At 48.0% G+C, this 25,880-nt stretch overlaps 1 protein-coding gene across 6 annotated transcripts in view; it reads left to right on the forward strand.

Annotated features, from left to right (window-relative positions):
• gmip (GEM interacting protein) overlaps positions 1-25,880 on the forward strand; it is a 98,911-nt gene that overhangs the window by 24,228 nt on the left and 48,803 nt on the right. For 4 of the 6 annotated variants that reach the window (XM_068020921.1, XM_068020922.1, XM_068020923.1 and 1 more), the window contains 3 exons: positions 21,692-21,785; positions 22,917-22,992; positions 25,455-25,524. In XM_068020921.1, the coding sequence (XP_067877022.1) occupies positions 21,692-21,785; positions 22,917-22,992; positions 25,455-25,524 (240 nt within the window). Of the gene's footprint in view, positions 1-14,880; positions 14,973-21,691; positions 21,786-22,916; positions 22,993-25,454; positions 25,525-25,880 lie in introns of those variants that run through there. The other 2 variants (XM_068020925.1, XM_068020926.1) reach the window with 2 other exon arrangements.

Here is a 25,880-nt window from a genome sequence, read left to right on the forward strand (position 1 = left end):
TCTCCTGTGAAGTGCCTCTGAATGTTTTACATCCATAATGGCACTATATAAATGGACTTTGTTTGTTGGATTTTGAGAGAGCCTCCTCGGATATGAAGCAGTGATGAAGTTTTGGGCTTTCGGGAGAGTGAGGAGCTGCTGAGGGGAAAAGAAACGCTTTGCCCCATAAAGGAAAATGTTGGAGCGACAGCAGAGATGACCCAAGGCCCAGTAGAGGACTGAGTATCTTCAGGAGCATCGGACGAATCAGGCTGTTTCTTGTACAGGGCGTAAAATATCCTATGTTGTATAAATCCTGACTGGTTATCAGTGTTTGGGAATCCATTCCCAAACGGATTAACTCTGTGTCCAACATTAGATGTAATTCTGTGATTGGACAACATTTGCTAAATAATCCACATGGTGCCAAGAATTACGCTGACAACCAATTTAAGATTGTCAGTAGGGCTTGCAGTGTTCTTTTGGGCCTCCTTATCTCGAGAGACAATGGATACGCGCCTGGAGGTGGTCAGTGGTTTGTGAAGCAGCGCCTGGAGTGGCTATAAAGGCCAATTCTGGAGTGACGGGCTCTTCCACAGGTGCTGCAGAGAAATTTGTTTGTTGGGGCTGTTGCACAGTTGGCTCTCCCCTTGCGCCTCTGTCTTTTTTCCTGCCAACTACTAAGTCTCTTCGACTCGCCACAATTTAGCCCTGTCTTTATGGCTGCCCGCCAGCTCTGGCGAATGCTGGCAACTGACTCCCACGACTTGTGATCAATGTCACACGATTTCATGTCGCGTTTGCAGACGTCTTTATAACGGAGACATGGACGGCCGGTGGGTCTGATACCAGTGGCGAGCTCGCTGTACAATGTGTCTTTGGGGATCCTGCCATCTTCCATGCGGCTCACATGGCCAAGCCATCTCAAGCGCCGCTGACTCAGTAGTGTGTATAAGCTGGGGGTGTTGGCCGCTTCAAGGACTTCTGTGTTGGAGATATAGTCCTGCCACCTGATGCCAAGTATTCTCCGAAGGCAGCGAAGATGGAATGAATTGAGACGTCGCTCTTGGCTGGCATACGTTGTCCAGGCCTCGCTGCCGTAGAGCAAGGTACTGAGGACACAGGCCTGATACACTCGGACTTTTGTGTTCCGTGTCAGTGCGCCATTTTCCCACACTCTCTTGGCCAGTCTGAACATAGCAGTGGAAGCCTTACCCATGCGCTTGTTGATTTCTGCATCTAGAGACAGGTTACTGGTGATAGTTGAGCCTAGGTAGGTGAACTCTTGAACCACTTCCAGAGCGTGGTCGCCAATATTGATGGATGGAGCATTTCTGACATCCTGCCCCATGATGTTCGTTTTCTTGAGGCTGATGGTTAGGCCAAATTCATTGCAGGCAGACGCAAACCTGTCGATGAGACTCTGCAGGCATTCTTCAGTGTGAGATGTTAAAGCAGCATCGTCAGCAAAGAGGAGTTCTCTGATGAGGACTTTCCTTACTTTGGACTTCGCTCTTAGACGGGCAAGGTTGAACAACCTGCCCCCTGATCTTGTGTGGAGGAAATTCCTTCTTCAGAGGATTTGAACGCATGTGAAAGCAGCAGGGAGAAGAAAATCCCAAAAAGTGGGGTGCGAGAACACAGCCCTGTTTCACACCACTCAGGATAGGAAAGGGCTCTGATGAGGAGCCACCATGTTGAATTGTGCCTTTCATATTGTCATGGAATGAGGTGATGATACTTAGTAGCTTTGGTGGACATCCGATCTTTTCTAGTAGTCTGAAGAGACCACGTCTGCTGACGAGGTCAAAGGCTTTGGTGAGATCAATGAAAGCAATGTAGAGGGGCATCTGTTGTTCACGGCATTTCTCCTGTATCTGACGAAGGGAGAACAGCATGTCAATAGTCGATCTCTCTGCACGAAAGCCACACTGTGCCTCAGGGTAGACGCGCTCGGCCAGCTTCTGGAGCCTGTTCAGAGCGACTCGAGCAAAGACTTTCCCCACTATGCTGAGCAGGGAGATTCCACGGTAGTTGTTGCAGTCACCGCGGTCACCTTTGTTTTTATAGAGGGTGATGATGTTGGCATCGCGCATGTCCTGGGGTACTGCTCCCTCGTCCCAGCACAGGCACAGCAGTTCATGTAGTGCTGAGAGTATAGCAGGCTTGGCACTCTTGATTATTTCAGGGGTAATGCTGTCCTTCCTAGGGGCTTTTCCGCTGGCTAGGGAATCAATGGCATCACTGAGTTCCGATTTGGTTGGCTGTATGTCCAGCTCATCCATGACTGGTAGAGGCTGGGCTGCATTGAGGGCAGTCTCAGTGACAGCATTCTCCCTGGAGTACAGTTCTAGGTAGTGCTCAACCCAGCGGTCCATCTGTTTGCGTTGGTCAGTGATTATGTCCCCCGATTTAGATTTGAGGGGGGTGATCTTCTTGACGGTTGGCCCAAGAGCTCTCTTCATGCCATCATACATTCCTCTGATGTTTCCGGTGTCTGAGGCCAGCTGAATATGACTGCATAGGTGTTGCCAGTAGTCGTTTGCGCAACGCCTAGCTGTTCTTTGTGCAGTACTTCTGGCTGCTTTAAGTGCTGCGGATGTTAAATCGCTGGGGGCTTTCTTGTAGTTCAAAAGTGCAATGCGCTTAGCGGCTATGACAGGTTCCAGCTCTTCATTATGAGATTGAAACCAGTCTGCATTTCTCTTCGCACTTTTGCCGTAGGTGGTCAAAGCTGACTCATAGATGGCGTCTCTGATGTGGGCCCACTTGGTCTCAGCATCCCCTGTGGGAGTGTTTTGAAGGGCTGTTACAAGTGAATTTAGAAATTTTTGTAACAGCTGTGGGTGAGAAATTCTGCTCGTGTTGATGCGCGGGTGGCCCTTCTGCTTGGAGTGATGCAACTTCTTTGGTCTGAGTCTAACCTTACTGCACACCAGGGAGTGGTCGGTGTCGCAGTCCGCACTGTGGAAGCTGCGTGTGATTTGAACACTGTTTAAGGCGGCTCGCCTTGTGACAATGAGGTCTAGCTGGTGCCAACGACGTGATCTTGGGTGCCTCCATGAAACCTGGTGACAGGGTTTAGTGTGAAAGAACGAGTTGGTGATGCAGAGGTTATGATAGGTACACAACTCAAGCAGTCTCTGCCCGTTCTCATTCATCCTTCCAACGCCATAGCGCCCAAGGCAGGAGGGCCATGAGTCATGGTCGGCCCCAACCCTGGCATTAAAGTCCCCCAGCAGGAATAGGTGTTCGGTGTTGGGGATGCTGCTAATGATGTTATGGAGTTGTTCATAGAACTGGTCTTTAGCTTCAGGTGCGGAGCAGAGTGTTGGAGCATAGATGCTGAGTAGGTGTACTGGACCAGAGGTGGTGAGCAGTCGGATGGACAGTATGCGTTCCGAGCCATTTGAGGGAGGCTCTATCATGCTGAGCAAGGAGTTTCTGATGGCGAAGCCCACTCCATGCTGTCTTGGTTCTTCAGGATCCCTGCCCTGCCAGAAGAAGGTGTAGTCTTGCTCTGCTAGAGAGCCACTCGCGGGGAGGCGAGTCTCCTGAAGTGCTGCAATGTCCACATTGAATCTACTGAGCTCGTTGTTAATGATGGCGGTCTTCCGAGAATCGTTGATTTGTGTAAGGTCTTCCGACAAGCCAGGACACATAGTTCTGACGTTCCAGCTTGCAAAGCGAAGGGCTGGTACCTTCTTTCCTTTTTTCATGTTGTTTGGTGCGGTGTATCAGTCCACCTTTCGGGCAATGACCCTGAGCTCCAAGCACCCATTGAAGCAGGCAGACTGTGGCGGGACAGAACCTTATTGACCGGGGGCTGCCCGGTTTGAGGCGGGCGGTAGCTGTCCAGTGAGGTGCAATGACCTCTCCCACCGACAAAGGCAACCCGTGGCGCCCAGTTTCTACGCCAATTTATCTGGACTTATAACCCGTAACTGCTGCCTTCCGTGTTGTTTCAGTCGCTGTGAGGCAACTATGGAGTGACCTCTCCATGGCGCATGCCTGGGCAAATTTATGGAGGTTGAGAGTTGCCCAGTCGTCAAAACCCCCCTCTCGGCCTTTCTGGTGGGGTCCAAAGGAGTGCAGGACATGACGTTTGGCACCAGTATGGCTGCAGGAACTGCCGGAAACATGCCAAAGGTGACACATGACCGCCTACGGGGTTCCGCTCCGGATTTTCTGTTAGGGTTTACTCCCTTAGCCTTGGTCTCTCCCGAGACGCCCACAAGGCAGTGGGGTTGTTGGGGCCCCTACACAGGTGTAGGATGGTGCCGTGGGAGGAGGGGATGCAAGGGGGAGGGGTAGAGGGAGGGGGTGGGGGGGGGGTGCAGGGGAAGGGGGTGCGGGGTGAAGATGGTGCGAGGGGGGGGGCGGGCTGGGACGGGGTTGTGAGGGGGTGAGCTGAGAGGGTGGAGCAGGGAAGGGGACGGGGGTGGGGGGGGGTGGAAGGGGGGTAAAGGGGGGGGGGAGGGGGGGTGGAATCTGGTGCAGGTAATAAGCCATTTCCTCAGTGCCCACCATCGACGTCTGGAAAGCTCATCCACGTCCTTCGGGAGGTGAAGCATCATTTGGCAGACTTAGAGGTGATTACATTTGCTAAGGGCTTTTTTTTTTGCAGTGGTTTAAATAAAGGCATGCAGCATTGCCGACAGTGCGCTGCAGATGCTCTCCGAGCATCTCCCGCGGGCGCTTTGAAGTTGCGGCCGGGGGGGCCGTTCGTGGATGTTTTGGGTGTTCGGGGCACCTTTTCACAGGACTTCTCTCGGGTCCCGCAGCTCCTTCTTCACCTCAATGGACTTACCGCATGCCGTGGCTGCAGACACTCTGGACTGTGAAGACAGCAGGATCGGAGATTGAAGTATCGGCAGCTGTGCTCGTCAGTTTCATCCGGATCAATTTCATTGAGAAAGCCTGCAGTGTGACACACATTAATACACAGGGCCCTGTTCTTTGCAGACAGAAAGAACATGTACACACATTGCGCCTGTTTCAGCTAAACAAAATAAGTGGCAGCTATTCGCTGGTTCATTCCTCAGGACAATGCCTTGACCAATCAGAGCCAAGCTACCTGGTTTTAATTTGAAACAATGCTTGGCAGTTAACTGTCAGTCACCAATCAGGACTCTCTTCTCATACAGTATACAATTTGTTGTTTCCCTTACATTGGTATTATTGTAGATTGTCCTGATGAGTGCAAGACGAAAAGCTTTGATAAAATGTCTTTATTTTCAGCAATACTCCAGTTCTGTACTACCAAATGATTAACTCTCTCGTTAAAATAGCTGATGGAGGCAATCCTTTTGATTTGTTTAGGGAATGTGGGGGATCACTGGCAAGGCTGGCATTTATTGCCCATCCCTAATTGCCCTTAAGCTGGTGTTGGGACTTCTTGAACCACTGCAGTCCCTGCGGTGATGCAGCTTACACTGTGTTGGAATTCACCCCGGTAACAAGGAAGAAATATAGTCATAGAGTAATTACAGCACAGAAGGAGGCCATTCGGCCCATCGGGTCCATGCTGGCTCTCTGTACAGCAATCCAGTCAGTCCCATTCCCTGGCTCCATCCCTGTAGCCCTGCAAGTTTATTTTCCTCATGTGTCCTTTTGAAATCATTCATCGTCTGTTTCCACACCATCGTAAGCAGTGAGTTCTAGGTCATTACCACTCTCTGCGTACAAAAAGTTCTTCTTCACATCCCCTCTGCATCTCTTGCCCAAAACCTTCAACCTGTGTCCTCTAGTCCTTGTACCATTAGTTAATGGGAACAGATTTTCCTTGTCTAGCTTATTTAAGCCTGTCATAATCTTGAACACCTCTATCAAATGACCCCAGCTTCTCCAATCTAACCTTGTAGCTGGGACATGGCAGGGAACTTGGAAGGTGATGGTATTATGTGATCTTGGTGCTCTTGTCCTTCTTGCTGGTGGAGGCCGCAGAGCTGGGAGGTGCTATCCAAGTAACCGTGGCCAGTTGCCACAGTGCATCCTGTAGATGGTACACACTGCAGCCACTGTGCACCAACGGTCGAGGAGCGGGGGTGGGGTGTTCAGTCCAGTGGCAGGGAATGAGTCTGTCCATGATGGGGGGGGGGGACGGGTCTGTCCATGATGGGGGGGATGGGTTGCAGCTGCACCCAACCAAGCGCATGGTGACTATTCCAACACGCTCCTCATAACAACTTGCTCATCACTAGTATCGCACAATGCATTGTCTGAGAATTAACTGTCACTTGAATTATTTTCTGTCGAATGCATTGAAAGTAGGAGATAATTATAACCTAACCTGCCCAAGGGAAAACTGATTGAATCAGATCAGGTGCTCAATTTACACACCGACCGATATTACTTCCCGTTGGAGTCAGCTGAATCGCAAAATGGGAGCTCGATCCGATTGGTTCCTGCTGAGGTGTGGGGACGGGGAGAGTGCAGAGGGTTAGGTTAAAATCGCTCCTTCGGTCTCTCTCAGATAGCTAATATGCCGTTCGTTACTAAAATAATTAAACTATTTCATGTAATGAGAAGCATTTTTATGTTGTCTGAGCCAACATAAATGAGATGTGTGGAGTTGAGTTGATTGAAAATCTCAAACAGGTTTATTAACAGCTAACTATTATATACTATTTACAGAAGCTACCTCTTGGTGTTACAGTTACAGAGTGAGACTGGCATGTAGTCACATGACTGCATCCGAGTACCCAGCTCATTGGCATACTAAGATCTTAAAGGGACATCACTCTTAAAGGCAACCACACAACATTTCAAGGAGGTTAAACATGCTGAATATTTGTGTTGTGCAGACTGGAGTAAAAGTTGCAATTGGTCTTTTTCTAAAAAGAAATGAGTTGGTTTTCTGCTGAAAGAAGTTGTCCCTTTAAATGTTCACTGGGTGTCCTTGGATATGACCCCCTGCTGGTTGTTCATTAGTATGGTGCTGTGTCAGTAAATGTTTTCAGGCTGTTCAACCATGTAAGGCATCAGCCAAACTAAATTCATATGTAGAGTGTTCCAGCAGAAAAGTGATTTAGTCTTCATCCCCAACTTACCACCTCTTTCCCCATGAATCCTTTATCATGAATGTTGCAGTTACTTTTAGGGTCCTGAAAATTTGGAGATTTCTCTGGATCACCTGGGAAATTTCCCGTCTGTTGTAAATTCTAAAACATTTCCAGGTTTCCACTCACCAACCCCTTCCCTGAGCTTTTATCTGCTGGATGACTCTCTGAGTTCAGGGAGGGATGTGAGGCAGTTCAAACTGATTGTCCTGGTTGTGTAAATGGTAGGAGATTGTTTCAATTGGTAACAAGAGAGCATTAATTAAAGGTAAATATAAAGTCAGCTGGGGGAAGAAATGATTGAGAGAAGAGGGTGGCCAAAATGTGGCATTCTCGACATCACTAGAGGCGAGTTCAGAAACTTTAAAAAGGGAATTTGTTTCCTGAAAGATCAGGAATACTGAAGGGTGTGGGGTTTGAGCAGAGAATGGGATTAGACACGGGGGTTTGTGTGGAAAGAAACACCGAGATAGACTTTGATGGGCCAAATGGCGTGAGCCTGCTCTGTAGCATTCTGTGGCTGCGTCCTGCAGTACAGTGTGTCGGGATGTTCCACACAGATAGAGAAGAGTCTGTGAGGGGCACAGCAAACATCATTAACTGAGGTGGTGGTGATGGGGAAAGTACAGCGTATAAGATCCTGGGTTTATCCCTCTGATCGGGTTCCAGTCTGGTACATGCCTACCGGCTCTCTCCATCGTGGAAATCACCTCGGAGGAGAGGAGAGGAAGGATGGAGTGAGCCTACAACATTGGGGTTTTATTTTTAACACAAGCGCCTTTACAGCTCAATGGGTGAGGTTAGTGCGGTTATCGAGAAATTAGGTCCTAGGTTCGATTGCCAGGTATGTTGGGCCGACTAATCTCAGCCATAGGGGTACTTAGCCTCAGTGCCAGAGGTGGTGGGCGTTGGGGAGGTGGAAATAAACCAGGATACGATAGAAAATAGACAGGAAGGTGTGTGCGAGAAGGTGGGGTGAAGATGGCACTGCGATGCCCTCCACTGCCAAATAGCTGACCGGCACTCCTATTAATGCTCACCCGGGAGAAGAAGCCTGGTCCCTTTGGACCCGTCCCCTGGTGCAGGTAAATGATACCAGCAACAGAAACAACAAAAAAGGAACTTGTGAAAGGAAACGCCAGAGGAAAAAATAAACAGCTGACGTGCCTGAAAGCTGACAGTGAAAGGGATCAAGATTTATTGTGATGTGGAGGGAGCAGGACAGGCACCAGAAAAAGAAAGCCAAAGTGAAACAATCAGACAGAAAATGGAAGGAATGTTCCACTCCTTTTGTCATAACGCTGTCAGGGCCCGAAGCTCTGGAATTCCCTCCCTGATCCTCTCTCTCTCCTCCTTTGAGACGTTCCGGGAAAAACCTCCCTCTTTGACCAAATCTGCCCTCATATCTTTTGGTGTGGCTTGGTGTTCTTGTTGGAGTGCTTTGGGACGTTTTGCTACATTTAAGACGTTATAAACACAAGTTGTTGAAAAGGGAACTGTCTGGATGCAGCTCGGCGGAAGCTCATCCAAATCTACACCCTAGTTTCCTTTTTAAGGCACTGAGCTACAGATGCCAGGAACTTTCCAGTTTCATGTCTGATGTAGTCGGACCAATTAAGGAGACGCTGAGATTGGACTCGGTGTCCCTGGCAAATGGAGGGGTACATCAACCAGGGCTCCTGCTCCCAATGTTAAGCAGAGACTTGCAGGGAGAATCATCCCATCAGAGAGTGACCTCCGAGAGTGAGTGACCCCTCCAATATCTAACCTGCTGGGGGGAGAGTTTCCCCTCAGATAGCTGATGTCACAGTGTGGGGGCAACCGGGGGGGGGGGGATGAAATTTAACAGTCTAATACACACCTTATACCTTCTTGAAATATTTTTATTCTGTTGTACGTCTGAAGTGGGAATGTGATGCAGCCTCGCAATCATATCTGAAAGGCCTCTGCTTCTGAGAAATGAAAAGAGGAAGTGTCGCCGAAAGGGGTGAATCACTTGTGATGCAAAAAAAAAAGCAAGAGATTCTGATCAGCGTTTTGCTCTCTCCCATTTTGTTCTTGCCCCTTCCTGAATGTGCTGAGAACCCCCTGGGCGTCTGTGCGGAGCTAGCTAGTCAGTGTAGAGGGCAGGCTATTCAACCAGAGTAATATCACATCTTCCAGATATGCTTGGGGGGGGGAGTTTTATGCTCTTGCCCCCCCCCCCCCCAAAGCGGGTTTGAAGACAGGGTGGGCATTTAATCAGGTGGGAAGGTGGCAGGGGTGCTACCAACTTCCCGCCTCCACCGCAGTTACGTCCAAGGTGGGAAGGCCTGTGAACGGCCTTCCTGCCCACTGCCAATTGAGGCCCTTAAGTGGGCAGTTAATGCCACTAATGGGGGTGTCCCTCGTGAAAAGGCACTTAGTGCAGAACGAGGGACCCAGCATTGGGAAGGAGGGGGCTTGCTTAGAGCCACCCCCCTGCCTTGGTGCTGACCCCCTCCCTCCCTGACCTACCTGTGGCCTGAGTCCAGCAACATGCCTGGGCCTCGGGTGGGTGCTCCAGTCAAATAGCTGCCATCCTCTGATTGGACGGCAGTGGTCAGAGGACGGGACCTGTGTCGGCACTGAGCAGGGGTCAAACTTGTGACCTTCCAGGACTGTGTGATTTGACCAATCACTGTTTTGTTGAGCCGGATCTGAGGGAGGGGTTGGAAAATGGGACCCAGAGTTCACTATAGCTGAGGCCATCCCGAACTCAGTTCCTTTGGGGGCAGTTACGCAGAGAGAGAGAGAATCTCAGGCGTCCCAGCAGCATATTCAAACAGCCATTCTTCACATGAGACTCAAGATAGTTGAACAGCAGGAAGCTATTCGGCCGTGGGGGATATCGTGGCCAAATGCCATTCAGCCTTTACCCAAAGTCCAGGCATTTGGGCTTTGCCGGGCAGTGACTCCAAGCTGCTATTGCCCTCCCCTTCTCCCAAACTGCAGCAAGGGTTGGTGCCTTCAGGAGGAGGGGTTGGGGGGAAAGCAGTGTGGGGAGACCGGGGTATGAATTGAACTGGTATTCGTACTCATGAGGACCAAGAATGAATGGAATGTGAGTTGCTATGTTAGAGGGAGCAGCTCAAGTCAGGTGTGTGTTTACCTCTGGCCTACTGGGCTCTGTTCTGAATACCAGGGTGAGCATGTCTTTGGCAGAGCCTGAAATTAAATCGGTTAATCACTGACAAAAGTTTTTCAAAAAGGGGTTGGGCCTGTAGTGGGGGGGGGGTGAGAAAGAGGGGGAATGGAGCCAAGTAGACCACAGCCATGAATCGCTATTCCTCTGAATCCCAGCAGTGGGCCTCAAACCAGGGAGGTGGGTCGAGGGTGCCCTGCCTTGTTGGCTTCTTTTCGGGCCCCATCTTTCCATTGAGTGCTGAAAATGGATCCAATCTCCTTTCTACCTACCTGATCCGGGGGGTTTCGTCAGCAATCATTCCTCTGAGTATTGGTGGGCTATTCCACAATGTGGGGCATCGCAGCTGGAACGTGGTTTGTGCGCCGATGTCCACTTTCTGTCCATTCTGAGCTCTGGAGCAGGTGGTAAACCAGGCACGGACTAACTGAGCCTCATTTCAGTTCTCGTCCTTCCCCGCTCCCCAACTTTTCCCCCATCTCTCCCAAGAAGCTCTCAGTCTGTGGTGACTGCTTGTTATTTTCATTTGGCCCCATACTGCTCATTCCTTCCCCAGGGCCAATATCCTGAACCTTCAAGAAACGCTCCATTCATTCATAATTATTGATCACCAAACATCCCCTCACGTCGGTTGTACAGCACAGGGGAGCTGACATGGTGTGAGATCATTGGCCTGCAATGCTTTGGTAATCTTAGAGTTTGAGGGACAAAGCCCAATGTACCCTCCTGAACCCCACCCATAACTATCTCACCACCCCACACCCTCCCACAGTCCTCACTGACCCTCATGTCTACCCTTATTTGTTAGCGGCTTCCTTTGACCGGGTATTACTGGTATGTAATGGCAGATGATGGGTTAATTGTTACTGAGTTGTTCAGACAAACTCTAGTAAACCACAGGTTCACCTGTACGAAGTGTGAATGGCCACCAGCACCCAGTGTTAGGTGTGATGTGGATGGTTCCCACTGTTCAGTCCCTCCACCCTGACCACAGCAAATGTGTTTTCATGAAGGTTTAACCCCTTGGTGTTTTATTTTTCAAACAAACAGACAGCAACAGGTTTTCTGGTCGGTTTAAAAAAACAGAAAATCAATTGTTTATTGATCAGTGCCCCTTATCCCGAAATTGTCACAACCGTATCCACTCTCGCATTCACTTGCGCACGCGCACACACACACACACACACACACACACACACACACACAGAAGAGACATGTAGAGAGGGGGAAAAAAGGGAAACTGATTTTTAGTGGCCGGGGGGGAGTTGGGGGAGGTCACAATAAGCCTGTTGAATTCTCTTGGAAATCAAGCTCTCGATGGGTGCAGGCCTCAGATGATTGTAGACTTCTGTCTTTAGTTGAAGATGGTGGATCACTTCTAGTCCACTGCTCTCTCGTGCAGATGTTGGATTCTACAGCAGGGCATGTGCCTATGGTTTTCTGGAAAACCAGCTGCTGGATGTTGCTCTTTCTCTTTCTCTCTCTCTCTCTCTCTAGGCTGCTTTAAGATAAAGCTGTGTTACTTCTCACCCCACCTCCTGGTAGGAGACACTCTGGTCTTTTCTTGCCATGGTGATCGCACAATGGTCCAGGACGTGACTACTTCACACCTTCTTTATTTCAGAAAAAGTCATTTAACTCTGGAATGTTTTAGGATGGGTGTAGGATGGGTTCATTTGACACCTATAAGCTTTGAAGAATTATCCTTTGTCCTTGTCAGACAGTTTGAATACACAAAGGCCAAGCTTTCTTCTTCAGTGGCTATTTTTGATGCATCGTTCACTTTTTAAAAAAATAAAGGTTTTTTTTTAAAAAGACAAAGTCAGTTTTTATAACTCTTCAGCCTTTAGTCCATGATTGTTGCATCATCGAATTTCTGGTGTGCATGACAGGTGTATCTCATATTCTTCGGAAACGAGCATTGCGGTTTCTTGCGTCTGGCTGACCAAATGATCCCATGTGGTGACTGTCACCATGTTGTGTCCGGAACCCAGTCAGTTCCCCATTGTGGCCAGCCCTGTATTGAGAGTCTCAGAGTTTGGTTGCGTGATTGTGGAGAGTTGACCCGCTGTGAGGGAAGAGCTGGTTGCCACAGGCTCCTGCTGGGTCAGGGGAATATTTGGCATTGCCTAGGGATGGGGTCATCTGCCTGTCATCCAGGATGTAGATTAGTGTGTGGCATTAGGAGGGGGATTGGAGAGAGATCATGAAAACAGCACATGCTATTGTTTAATAATCGCTTGGCTATATTGGGTGTGCCGTTCGTTACACCACCTTCTTCAGCCATGTGCTGTGAGCTTATACCCTTTCCAAACACTTCCTGTAATTACCCAGCTGACTCTGTCCATCATAACATTTGGAACTCGTGTATATAAATGGTGCTATACAAATAGGGGTGGGAGAGGGAGGAAATTCGACTTTAAAAGGTCCTGAGGTTAAGGCGGTTAAACTGATTTGAGGTACAGGGCAGCCGTGATCTAACTGAATGGCGGATTAATGACCCTTTAAGCAAACTCATGGGGTCTGATCTGGGATCAATACAATTGATAACCATTCAGCGGTTTGGCTGGAGGCGGTTGTCCGAATTAAAACTTTGTTTATTCTGTGGAATAAAACATGTTGCTATGGCAACTCCTCGCCTGACCCGAGACCTCTTCGTGTAGATCTATTTCTGACCCTGATTTTGCCCTGACTCTTGCTTGGTGTGGCTTCCAGAGGGGCTCTCTGCCCTTCGCTATCTTATCAACAGGTCGCTCGACTGTGGAAGGCATCTAGGTTGAACCCGAAGCTGTCCTTCCGAAACAATTACGAGGAGAGATTACAAAACTAAGGTTGTATTCCCTGGAATTTAAAAGGTTAAGGGACGATTTGAATGAAGCTTTCAAAATGTGAAAGGGGAACAGATGAATTAGGTAGAAACTATTTCCGCTGGTTGGGGAGTCTATGACTAGGGGGCAGGAGTGAAAGTAGGAAACACTTCTACATGCACGGATAGTGTTTGGAACAAATGGCGATTGATGCCACATCAATTATTAATTTTAAATCTGAGGTTGATAGATTTTTGTTAACCAACGGTATTGTGGGTATATGCAGTTAGGTCACTGATCAGCCATGATCACATTGAATGGTGGAACAGGCTCGATGGGCTGAATGGCCTCCACCTGTTCCTATTTAAACACACTCTCCAGCAAAGGTCATGACCTGGAGTGGGATCCCTGGTGATTTTATTGTTTTTCCCTCTTAGCCAACTGCTGCACTTCAGCATTTCACCAGGCCATCAGCCAATCCCACACAAAACAGGGATTGACACTAGGTCCTTTCCCTGGTCCCTGGAGCCCATTAATGGGTTGAATTATAAACCCGCAACCTCTACCACCTAGAAGGACAAGGACAGCAAACGCTTGGGAACACCACCACCTGCAAGTTCCCCTCCAAGCCACACACCATCCTGACTTGGAACTATATCGCTGTACCTTCATTGTCACTGGGTCAAAATCCTGGAACTCCCTTCCTAACAGCACGGTGGGTGTACCTACCCCACATGGATTGCAGCGGTTCAAGAAGGCAGCGCACCACCACCTTCTCAAGGGCAATGAGGGATGGGCAATAAATGCTGGCCTTGCCAGTGATGTCCACATCCAATGAATGAATAAAAAAGATTAATCAATTTAGTCATTGAGGAGGGCAGAGGTGTCGGCAGGATTTTTTCCGGGGGGGGGGGGGGGTGCGGGCGGGGTTGCTCTTGAACTATGACCCTCCCAGAGCGAACAAAACTACTTCAATAGGTCTATTTTTCAAAAAGGAATTTTACAATAATTTCAAGTCGAAACATTTCTTGCTTCTATTAATCTAACAATTGAAATAAAGCAAAAGAAAATTTTTAATGAAGTTTTTTTCAGACTGGGACTCTAAAGCACAAAGTCTAGTTACTGTTAGCCTTGCAATCACTTTGCTACGATTCGCAATATCCCAGTGACTATTTAACAATGCAAACATACAACTCACCCCTTGTTTCTTTGTTCTAAGGAACAATCTTGGGCACATTCTTTTGAAAGGAGTGGTCCAATAATAATTTAAAAAATCATCAAAGGGGTGTTTGAACACCCCACCCTCACCTATAGCACTGGGTTAGGAACATTGACCTTTAATGGATTTCTTATCCTGGTTGTGTGTCTGAACACCATTGGGCTTTTGTTACACGTATGACCCCTTTTCTAGTTGTTGGGAGAGAGAAAAATAGAGATATTAGATGAAACGAAGAGCATATTGAAAACATTTTTGTAAAACCTTCCCTTCCCACTCTGCTTCTGAGGAACTGTCTAACCTGTATATATGTGTGTGTGAGACTTGAAGTCTAGAGGAAGCAAAGGCTCTATGTAGGTCACTGGTTGTGCGAGTGGGTTTACTCACAGCCCAGCTGGGACGCTTGTGTCACGAGTGTGGTTTTGAAAGTTGAGTGGGGGTGGTTGGGGAAACGGGATGGGGAGGGCATTTCACCAGCTCTTTGTCACGTGAACCCAAGGGCTACTGACTGATCCCTTGAACTGCACTGATTGACTGTCCATCCTGCAGCCTCTTCATCGCTGCATTGCCAACGGGAAGGAGCAAAAAAGCAAGTGACTTGTTGCAGCCCGTGTTTTCTGCCCTTCTTCCTCTCTGCTCTAACGTTGCATCCGTTCGTGGTTAGAGACTGTCTGCTCTTTGCAGGAAGCAGCAGAACTAGCCCGAAACTCCGCTCTGGAATGCAGCGTTCATTTTCTACTGAAGATGTAAGTCCTCAGGATTGGCAGGGAGTTTGCCAGGAGTTGTTAGGATTCTTGGAGAGAATACTTGGGGAGGGGGCGGGGGAAGGGTATTGCCCCATCAGTGAGGTTTAGCTACAAACACTCGGTGCACTTGTACTGCAGATAACTCGCTCAGGATGGTGTAAGGTTTGCAAGCTAATAGCCCAGATTTTGCAGAGGGACTTGTTATAGTTGCGCTTTTTCCTGCACCTTACAGCTCAAAGAATTTGCGCCATAACTTGCTGGAAGTACAAGTTGATAGTGTGGCAGCTGGGAACTTGGTAAATGATGGGACAAACAATCTGTCTCCTTAACCAGGAAGATTTCAGGATCGAGAAAGAAACTGAGAAACGACAAATAGGTGATTTAGAGTCAAATCAGGTACTGAAAGAGAAATAAAGAGAGGGAAGGAAAGATAGGATTGAGAGGGGAACAGAAAGACAATGTAAAAGCAAGAAAAAAAAGTAATATTTAAATTTTTTAATAAAAATCTAACTACAATTTACTACACGTATGAATGAGATCTGGCTGTTTAAAATTGTTCCCTTTCTGAGCTGGAGAGGGTGATTAGCATTGCAGGAACATAAATTTCATTAAAACGATACTTGGGCTGTTAAGCACCAGCCCTGACTTTCTACGGTGAATTTAATTGGTAATTAATACTCAAATGACAAAATTTCATGAAATTCATTGGGAGGTTGACGGCAAGCTGCTGTTTTTTTCGCAAAGCTTAACGGAGCAACGGCTTAAATTCTCAAGCAGCTTGCGACGATTTGCAGTTCACCGGGTATGTCTTCTGTGCTACAAGTTGTTGGGCGATTTGCATGTTAACAGTGAGTGCCGTGTAACACGTCATTATTTTCCAAGCAAGGTTGAGTAGATTAGGATTATTTTCATTAGAAAGACGGAGGTTGAGGGAGGACCTGATGGAGGTGTACAAAATCATGAGAGGTATAGACAGGGTGGATAGCAAGAAGCTTTTTCCCAGAGTGGGGGATTCAATTACTAGGGGACACGAGTTCAAAGTGAAAGGGGAAAAGTTTAGGGGGGATATGCGTGGAAAGTTCTTTACGCAGAGGGTGGTGGGTGCCTGGAACGCGTTGCCAGCGGAGGTGGTAGATGCGGGCACGATAGCGTCTTTTAAGATGTATCTAGACAGATACATGAATGGGCAGGAAGTAAAGAGATACAGACCCATAGAAAATAGGCGACATGTTTAGATAGAGGATCTGGATCGGCGCAGGCTTGGAGGGCCGAAGGGCCTGTTCCTGTGCTGTAGTTTTCTTTGTTCTTTGTTCAAATTCTGTGCCAACCTGTTTGCTGAGAAAGTAACACAGAATGTAATGTAGGGCAAGGGAGTGTTTGTATCTGAGCTGCGTCTAGTGGAAAAATAATGCTGTGGTTTTGGCATTGGCACCCTGACCAATCAGGCATTGAGACATGCAATCTGTGCAGTGAAGACGCTTGTACAGTTCTGTTAGGTAAAGAATCCCAGGATTATGACCAGCGACCATGAAAGATTGGCGATACATGTCCAAGTCTACATGGTGTGTGACTTGAAGGTGGTGGTGTTCCCATGCAACTACTGCCCTTGTTCTGGGTAGTGGAGCTCACAGGTTTGGAAGATACTCTTGAAGTCTTGACGAGTGCATCTTGTAGACAGTACACACTGCTGCTACTGTGCACTGGTGGCGGAGTGAATAGCAATGTGCTTAATCTCTTTGCTGCAGGGCCTTGGAACGAAGGGTGGGTCGGTTTGATCCGCCACTCATCTCCAACTCAGCTGCCTCTTTTGTGGGGAGTTCCGAGCATAGAGGCGAGTAGTTGTGTCCCTGTTCCTCTCTAAACGGACCTGGGCTGACTATCACAGAGCCACTTTGTCAGTAATGGTGAACACAGCAAGAGAATAAGAAAAGAAAGAACTTTTCATGACCTCAGGACCTCCCAAAGCACTTCACAGCCAATGAAATATCCTTTGAAATGTAGTCACTGTTGTAATGTAGGAAAGACGCCAGCTAAGCGGTGTGCAGCAAGCTCCCACAAGCAACAATGAGATAATCAACCAGATAATCATTTTGTTGGTTGAGGGATAAGTGTTGGCCAAGACATTGGGAGAGCTCCCCTGCTCTTCGACAATTGTCTTGGGATCTTTTACATCCACTTGAACAGGTAAACGGGATCTCGGTTACCACCTCCCTCGGTACTGCACTGGTGCGTCAGCCTGCATTATGTGCTCATGTTCTGGAGTGAGGCTTAAACCCATAATCTTCTGACACAAGTGGCACCACTGAGCTTATTACCTTCCCACATACATGAAACAAAGTCTCTATATATTTGTGTGCATTCATGCATTGGCACTTCCGGAATGCAGGTGTCATTTTACTGTAATGAGTGTCTCATTAATGTTGAGTCAGAGGTTTAGCAGTGGGAATGCTGCTTTCAACTCACTCACTTTATTTATTATTTATGATAATGTATTAAGCACATGGAGAAGGGTCTGGCAGGAGTCGGCATTTTAACCCGCCAGGAAATGTTAATCTTTGGAAAAGTGGAACCTTTAGGATGACCGTATAGAAAATTCCCCGGCTACATAAAACAGAGCAAGTTGGTTTGAACAGACCATTCACAATGTTCAAAAAAGATGTGACACGAGCATTTTTTTATTAAAAAGGAGCTTGAAGTTAGTCATGTCAACATTAGAGGGCAAAAGCTTAACGTGTTTGAGATTCTTTGCTATTTTAAGAGGAGTTCATTTGCTTTTTAAACGTATTAAGCTCTTCTGTTAAATTAATGGGAAAGTGGGATTTTAGATGGTTAAGTGCTAAGGTTTTACATGCTGGTGCGACACTGTGTCATCTTGTAGTTAGTGGAAGAGTAGCTTCCTTTTAGCAATATAAGGGGTAATAGAATTGTGTAGGAAGTTGTTGGGGTGACACACAGTCTGTGGGTTCAAATGGCAACATGAGAGTGTGGTGGGACGGAGAGAAATGGGGAGAAGATGGTTAGGTGGACCTGAGACTTGTCAGAAAAGTACAGCCTGTGGGGCTTGTTAGGTTTTTACTGACCCAGACAAGAGGTGAGGAAAACCCCAGTGGTGGAGAGCTTAGGGAACTAGTGGTCCGAAATCTCCTGTTCCTCCCAATCGTGTCACGCTCGCCACGCATCATGTCACAAATTCCTCACATACTGTATCCGAAAAAGTAATAGAAATACAATCATTGATCCAAATGCCTTAACACTGAGCTCAATAGACTCCAGCCTGACAGTAATGAGAATCCAACAAACAAAAGTCACACATTCGTAGAACAGTGGATGAGGGTGAGGACAGTAATCTCGCCCGTCTATAACAATATGTTTCGTGAAAGTATAAAACATTGAGTAGGAGTAATACCAAAGGGTTGTGGATGTGCTCTCCATACGCTTGTTAAAGACCTAGTGCCCCATTGAAAGAACTTATATTTCTCTAGCCCCTTCCACTTCCTCTGGAGGTCCCAAGACACTTCACAGACCATGAGTTACTTTTGAAGTGTAGTCCCTGTTGTTTTATAAGCATTTATGATACTCACATTTTTGTATAGCAATGTCTCTTTAAAAACAGCAAATGAATGGCCAGTTAATCTGTTTTTAGTGATATTGGTTGAGTGACAAAGGTTGGCCTGGATACCTGGATATTCTGCCTGTTCTTCAAATAGTGCCTGGGAATCTATCACATCCACCTGAGGGCATATGTGGCCGTGGTGTCACGTGAAAGACAACGCTTCTGACCGTGAAACACTGGGTTGTAGATTTGGGTTCTGGAGTGAAATTTGAACCCTCACCTCATAGAGTCATAGAGTCGTACAGCATAGAAACAGGCCCTTCGGTCCACTGTGTCCATGCCGACCATAATGCCTATCTATAATAATCCCACCTGCCTGCATTAATTCCATATCCCTCTATGCCTTGCTCATTCAAGTACCTGTCCAGATGACTCTTAAATGTCGCTACTGTTCCTGCCTCCACCACCTCCTCAGGCAGCTCATTTCAGACACCCACTATTCTTTGGGTGAAAGATTTACCCCTTTGATCCCCTTTAAACCTCATCCCTCTCACCTTAAATCTATGCCCTCTAGTTTTAGTCACCCCTACCATGGGAAACAGACTCTGGCTATCTACCCTATCTATGCCTCTCATAATTTTATATACCGCTATCATGTCCCCTCTCAGCCTCCTTCGCTCCAGGGAAAACAGACCCAGCCTATCCAATCTCTCTTTATAACACAAGCCCTCCAAACCAGGCAATATCCTTGTGAATCTTTTCTGCACCCTCTCTAGCTTCATCACATCTTTCCTGTAGTGCGGCCGACCAGAACTGCACACAGTACTCCAAATGCGGCCTAACCAACGTTATGTACAACTGTAACATGACGTCCCAACTCTTGTACTCAGTGCCTCGGCCGATGAAGGCAAGCATGCCATACGCCTTCTTCACCACCCTGGCTACCTGTGTTGCCACTTTCAGGGAACTATGTACTTGCACCCCAAGGTGTCTCTGCTCAACAACACTCTCCAGGGCCCTGCCATTCACTGTATATGTCCTGCCCTGGTTTAACTTCCCAAAATGCGTCACTTTGCACTTGTCTGCGTTAAATTCCATTTGCCAATCCCTTACCCACTTTCCCAGTTGATCTATATTCTGTTGTAACCTTAGACAACCTTCTTCACTGTCCACTATACCACCAATTTTGGTGTCATCTGCAAACTTAGTAATCATGCCCCTTACATTCACATCCAAGTCATTAATATATATGACAAACAACAGAGGGCCCAGCACCGATCCCTGCGGCACACCACTGGTCACCGGCCTCCAATCTGAAAAACAACCCTCCACTACCACCCTCTGCCTCCTATCACCAAGACAATTTTGTATCCAATTTGCTAGCTCACCCTGGATCCCATGTGTTCGAACCTTCCAGACCAGCCTACCATGTGGGACCTTGTCAAAGGCCTTGCTAAAGTTTATGTAGACAACGTCCATCGCCCTGCCCTCGTCAATCCTCTTGGTCACCTCCTCGAAAAACTCAATCAAATTCGTGATGCATGATTTCCCACGCACAAAGCCATGCTGACTATCCCTAATCAGACCATGCCTTTCCAAATGCATATAAATCCTGTCTCTCAGAATCCCTTCCAATAACTTTCCCACTACTGATGTAAGGCTCACGGGCCTGTAGTTCCCTGGCTTATCCCTGCTGCCCTTCTTAAATAAAGGCACAACATTAGCTATCCTCCAGTCTTCCGGTACCTCACCTGTGGCTAACGATGATATAAAAATCTCTGCCAGGGCCCCAACAATCTCCTCCCTTGCTTCCCATAGCATCCTAGGATACACCTGGTCAGGCCCTGGGGATTTATCCACCTTAATGCACTTCAAAACCTCCAACACCTCCTCCTTTGTAATGTCGTTATGCTCCAGGATATCGCTGTTCCCTCCCTTGAACTCACTAGCTTCCATGACTTTCTCCACGGTAAATACAGACGAGAAATATTCATTTAAGTCCTCCATCCATTTCCCGTAGCTCCACACATAGATTGCCACACTGATCCTTAAGGGGAACTACTCTCTCCCTAGCTGCCCTTTTACTCTTAATATACTTACAGATTCTTTTATGATTCTCCTTTATCTTATCTGCCAGGGAAATCTCATGGCCCCTTTTCGCCCTCCTAATTTCCTTCTTAAATGCAGTCTTACATCCCCTATACTCCTCGAGGGACTCGCTCGATCCCAGCTGCCTATACCTGACATATGACTCCTTCTTTGCCCTGACCAGACCCTCAATATCCCTCGTCAGCCAAGGTTTCCTAAACTTGCCAGCCTTGCCCTTCCATCTAACAGGAACATGCCGGCCCTGAACTCTTCCTATCTCACTTTTAAAAGCCTCCCACTTGCCAGACGTCCCTTTACCTGTCTATTGCCTCAGATGCGAGACACTAAATAGAGGGAGGGGAATGTGGGTTGAAGAGGCCAGAGGGGTCACCAGGGTGAAATTTGGGCCTTCTAACACCATAGGCCTCTGCCCAATACAATCAGGCTCCCTAAGAGCAGATCACCTAGGCCAAACTGGGAGAAGGCCTGTTTGAGGTATCCCAGAAAGGGGCATCGATTCTGTGTGTTATATATTTTGAACAATTTGTTCTGGACAATGCTGGAAAGGCGATACTTATTGCTCATCCCTGGTTCCCCTGAGAAGATGGTGATGGGCATCTTCTAATCAACGGCTCCTACAAATGGTTGCCTTGCTAACCTCTACACAGGGCATTAAGCGTCAACCACCTGACATGTATGGGTACCCTCCCCTCAAAGATCTTGGTGAAAGTAGATTTTTGCATTAACCTTGCAGTTTTCATTGGTGCTCACAAATTATTTGCTTTATTGAATCCAGCTCCATAGTGGGATTTGAATTCACAATCAGTGTGTTGCTAATCCAGGACCGCGACTGTTATAATGACGTAACCCAGGTTGTGTTGCTGAAGGTTGAACTTGACCTCTGTTTTCTCACGCTGCTCTGGTATTCCATGCGGAGCCTGCCAGTGATGAGCAGGAATTCAGTTAGTGTCACCACGCGCGCTCTCTGCTGAGGACAAGTGAGGGAGAGAAAAGTAAACAAGAGGGGGAAAAAAAATTTCAACGCTCTCCCATTTAATGAACTCCATTCTCTACACAGGTCTGAGCGCTCAAGGTGAAAGTAATGAAAAGCCGAGACGTTACAGTGAAATATTCCAGGGGCTGGACGCACTAGAAATTTCCTTCGGAAACTCGTGAGTAGCAGCCGCTTTAACAAACAGTTGTTTGCGAGTTTTCCTCAGGCGCCACAGGCTCATCTTCACGCGCGTGCATCTGAATAGGGTGCGTCAACCAGCGTCAGAGTGCCCAATCCTCTGCTGACCGCTGTTCGCTTGCCCATGATTTCTGCAGAGGTCAAAGGGCAGGAGTCCCGTTCCCCGAAGTGACACTGACGCTGTCCACCCTCGCTGAGCCTGGCGAACTCGACGTGGGCCAGTGATCCAACTGGTGTGGCCTCCGTGACCGGGCTCCACTTTGCACACGCCTCATTTACCAGCGGATCCCAGGGTTTTGCCTCCGACATCTGACGGACCAAACCGTGGATATTTCAGGCGTTCCCTGCTGCAAAGCTGAATGAGGCACCCGGGTAACTGCACCGCGCTAATGGAAGCATTTTTCACAATACAGGGCCTTGTAGGTGAGGTGATTGATCTCCCTTCCTGCAGGAGGTACAGGGCGATCTCCGTTTCACCACCAGCTGCTGCCCAGCCTTTCTGGTGACCTGAAGTACTGAGGAGGCTGTTTTCACCCTTGCTGGGGGCAGATTAGGAGCTGAAACTTGCTGCCAGGGATCTGCGGCTGAGCAAATCAAACCTGCAATGAAAGGAGGCTGCATTCCTCTATCCCCACGAGGGAAATATCAGTCGGCCACTCTGCTGAAGCCCATGGTAATAGCATCCCTGCTGCAGATACAACAGCTCTGCGCTGCCTTGTAGATCTAAGGGATGCCATGTTCCTTTTCCTGACGGGAACCTCGATGAGCTGAGCTTGCTTTGGGAATTTCCAATTCTCAGCTCAATTGCTGCTTCTGGCGTAAATTAATGCGGACTGGCCTTCAACCCGGTATCAAACCTGCCCCGTACTGGGTGCTGATGGGGTTGATCATACCCTGTCCCTTTAAAAGTCAACAGTTGAAAATGGTTTTGAACATTGAAGTTGTGTTTTTAATTCCTCTTCCCCTCCCGTCCCAAACCTCCACCCCCCCCACCCCCTGCCAAACCAGACTTCAACCTGAGTAACTGTGGCAAAGTCTTTAACAAAGTCTTTAATCTATAGATTCACACCATAGCACTCTCTCTCTCTCTCTCTCTCTCTCTCTCTTACAGCACAGTTGATTTCTTCATGACGGAAGCAGATAACAGCTTCATTTCCCCAGACCCATCTCCAGAGGAAGAGATTCTGGTGAGTCCCTAGTGTTTTATTCATAATCACCACTGACGACGAGGTAAGTGGTGATGGAACAGCATTCCTGCCATCTGCCGACAGTTAGATTCCGAGATATTGAAGCTGGGCAGTCTGAGTGGATGCCACCTTTCAAAGATCCAATAATAATACCCGATGTTGACCACTGGTCGAGCCTTTGAGATAAACAGTTGGTTCCGGGGTTGAGGAATTGACTTCAACTGGGCAATATTTGCAGCCATGGGGTGATCTAAGATGGCACCATTGCAGGGAAGGGTTGCCCGGCAAATCATTCATCCTTTATTAAAATATCAGACAGGAAGCTGTTCAAAAATAAAAAGTGGAACTAGTGCCCAGGATGGGACTGAGACACACACAGATCAGTGAAGTTCCACGTTCTTGGCCGAAGGCAGGGCTGAGTTGGCTGGTCTCAGCCAGGTGCTGGAAGGGAACTATAATTAGTCTTGAGGTTAATTAGGGAGGGACAAGAATTTTTTTTTTTTTAAATAGTCGTTTGTCTGAACAGAGCTTGAGTATTGCAGAAAACAGACGTTTAGTCGAAGCTTTTCATCGCACTCATCAGGACAATTCGCAAGAATACCAATTTAAGGGAAAGCAACAATACAACATACAGTATAAATTTGTTGCTTTCCCTTAAATTGGTATTCTTGCGAATTGTCCTGATGACTGCAAGATGAAAAGCTTCGACCAATGTTTTTGTTTTCAGCAATTAAAAAAAAAAAAAATTTAAATGCCAACAAAATGTTGGCCTTTCGGTCAAGAGGGCTATAAAAGGGTTGGAAATTATGGTATGTTTATATAAAGCTCTGCTTAGACCCCATTTAGAATACTGTGTTCCGTTCTGGGCATTGCACCTCAGTTTATTGCCTTGGAGGCGTGCAGCTCAAATTCTTCGGAATGATATTGGGGTTTAAAGGGTTAAGTTATGAGGCCTAGGCATAAACTCTTCAAGTGTTTAAGATGATTAAAGGGGTTGATAGGGTAGATAGAGAGAAATTATTTCTTCTGATGGCAGAGTACAGAATAGTGGAGAATAACCATAAAATTAGAGCTAGGCAGTTTGGAGGTGATGTTAGGAAGCACTTTTTCACACAAAAGGTAGTGGAAATTTCTTTCTCCCGCACCCCTCTTTCCCCCCCCCCCCCACCCCCAACACCAACAAAAAAAATTATTGGCTAGATCAGTTGAACACTTTGATAGTTTTTGTTAGCTAAGGGTATTGAGGGATATGGCACCAAGGGAGATGGAGATCAGCCATGAACTAATTGAATGGCGGAACAGACTCGAGGGGCTGAGTGGCCTCCGACTTTTGCTGTGAGGGGGAATCAGCCAGGAATCCCGCTCCTGATCGCACTCCTCCAGGGATATGTGTTTGGATGTTGAGTGAGGACGGAGTCAGATGCTGTGATGTACCTCACACACTGTCGACACGTCGGCAACACTCGCTTTTCGTCACTAGTGAGCAGATAGGTCAGTTGGCTGAGGCAGTGGCATGGGGGGGGGGGGGGGAATGCTGGTGAGGCAGTGGCTTGGGGGGTGGGGGGGGAGAAATGCTGGTGAGGCAGTGGCATGGGGGGGGTGGGGGGGGGGGGAGAAATGCTGGTGAGGTAGCCTTGGCCAGTGAGAGCATGGAGGGAGGAAATGGGAGAAGAATCTGCAGGAGGGAAGTGAGAGATTGGTGAGTATTCCATTCAGTCTGAACAAGCTAAGAGGGTAAACTGCCCCCACCCCCAATCAGAATCCCAGCACGTCCCTTACAATGACGTTAAGTGCTGGCCGCTTTAAGGGGTATCTTTAGCCTTTCTGCCACCCCTGGATCTAAATCCTGGACGGATTTCTCTTGGTGTCATCAGGGGTTGCTGCACCCCCCCTCCACATGAGACTCTGCACCACAAGCGGCAGTCACTGGACTATTTCACAGTCTAATGGGAACACAGCCCTGTGGCTTCACAGAGGCTCACGTTTCACCCACTCTATGGGACTCCTGGGCTCCTGTTGTGTCCCATTCCTTCCCCACCCCCCACCCCCCCCCCCCTTTGCTTTCCCCCTTCCCCTCCCACCCTCTCCTCCTTTAGGTCCCGACCAAAGTAACCTGATTCTTGCTGGGGTACAGTTCTTTGGTGCCAATAACTCTCATCTTAGTTTTGACGTATGCTCCCACTGTGTAAAAGCTGGCAGGCTATTTGACCATGATAGGCATTGTAGTTAGCAATTTTCTCCCCTATTGCCTCATTTAAAGATACTGAGCTTATATAGTCCCACCAACACCCCCCCCCCCCCCCCCCCTGCCCAGCTACTGCCAAGACTGAGAAACACTGACCAGGGATCCACCCTATGACCTAGAAACCCGTGTGGCTAACTATCATTTAACTGAGATCTGTATGAGTTTGAGACCAAAGTTGCAGTCAGCAGCTCACCTTCCCTCTGTTTTTTTCCTTCAGGTGAACGAGGATTTTGACTCGGAATGTGGCGATCTCACAATCGAGGAACGGGATGAATTCCAAACTTCCGGTACAGGACCTGAACGTCCGATGGCTCATTCCAGGCGATGCTGGGGTGAAGGTGGGAGGGGAGGGGAGTGCAGGGTTGTTCGGAAGGGGCGAAGCCAATGAGGGTGGAGCTTCTGGATCCACTTTGCCCAGCTTGGTCCAGTGAGTGACTGAACCGTACACGCCGAGGACCACCCGCATTTAATTGACCGCACTTCCCCGACAGACAGCGTTCCAGCTGCTGAATGCTATCCCGTTTCTTCTGCAGCTAAGCATGAGGTTTCTGCTACCCCATGGATAAAGTGCCCACTCGCTAGATAAAGGTTCACTCATGTGAAATGATGCACTGGAGGGTGCCTACCACTGCTGGAACTGTAT

Source organism: Heterodontus francisci, chromosome 43, assembly GCF_036365525.1.
Source record: "Heterodontus francisci isolate sHetFra1 chromosome 43, sHetFra1.hap1, whole genome shotgun sequence".
Taxonomy (NCBI): Eukaryota; Metazoa; Chordata; class Chondrichthyes; order Heterodontiformes; family Heterodontidae; genus Heterodontus; species Heterodontus francisci.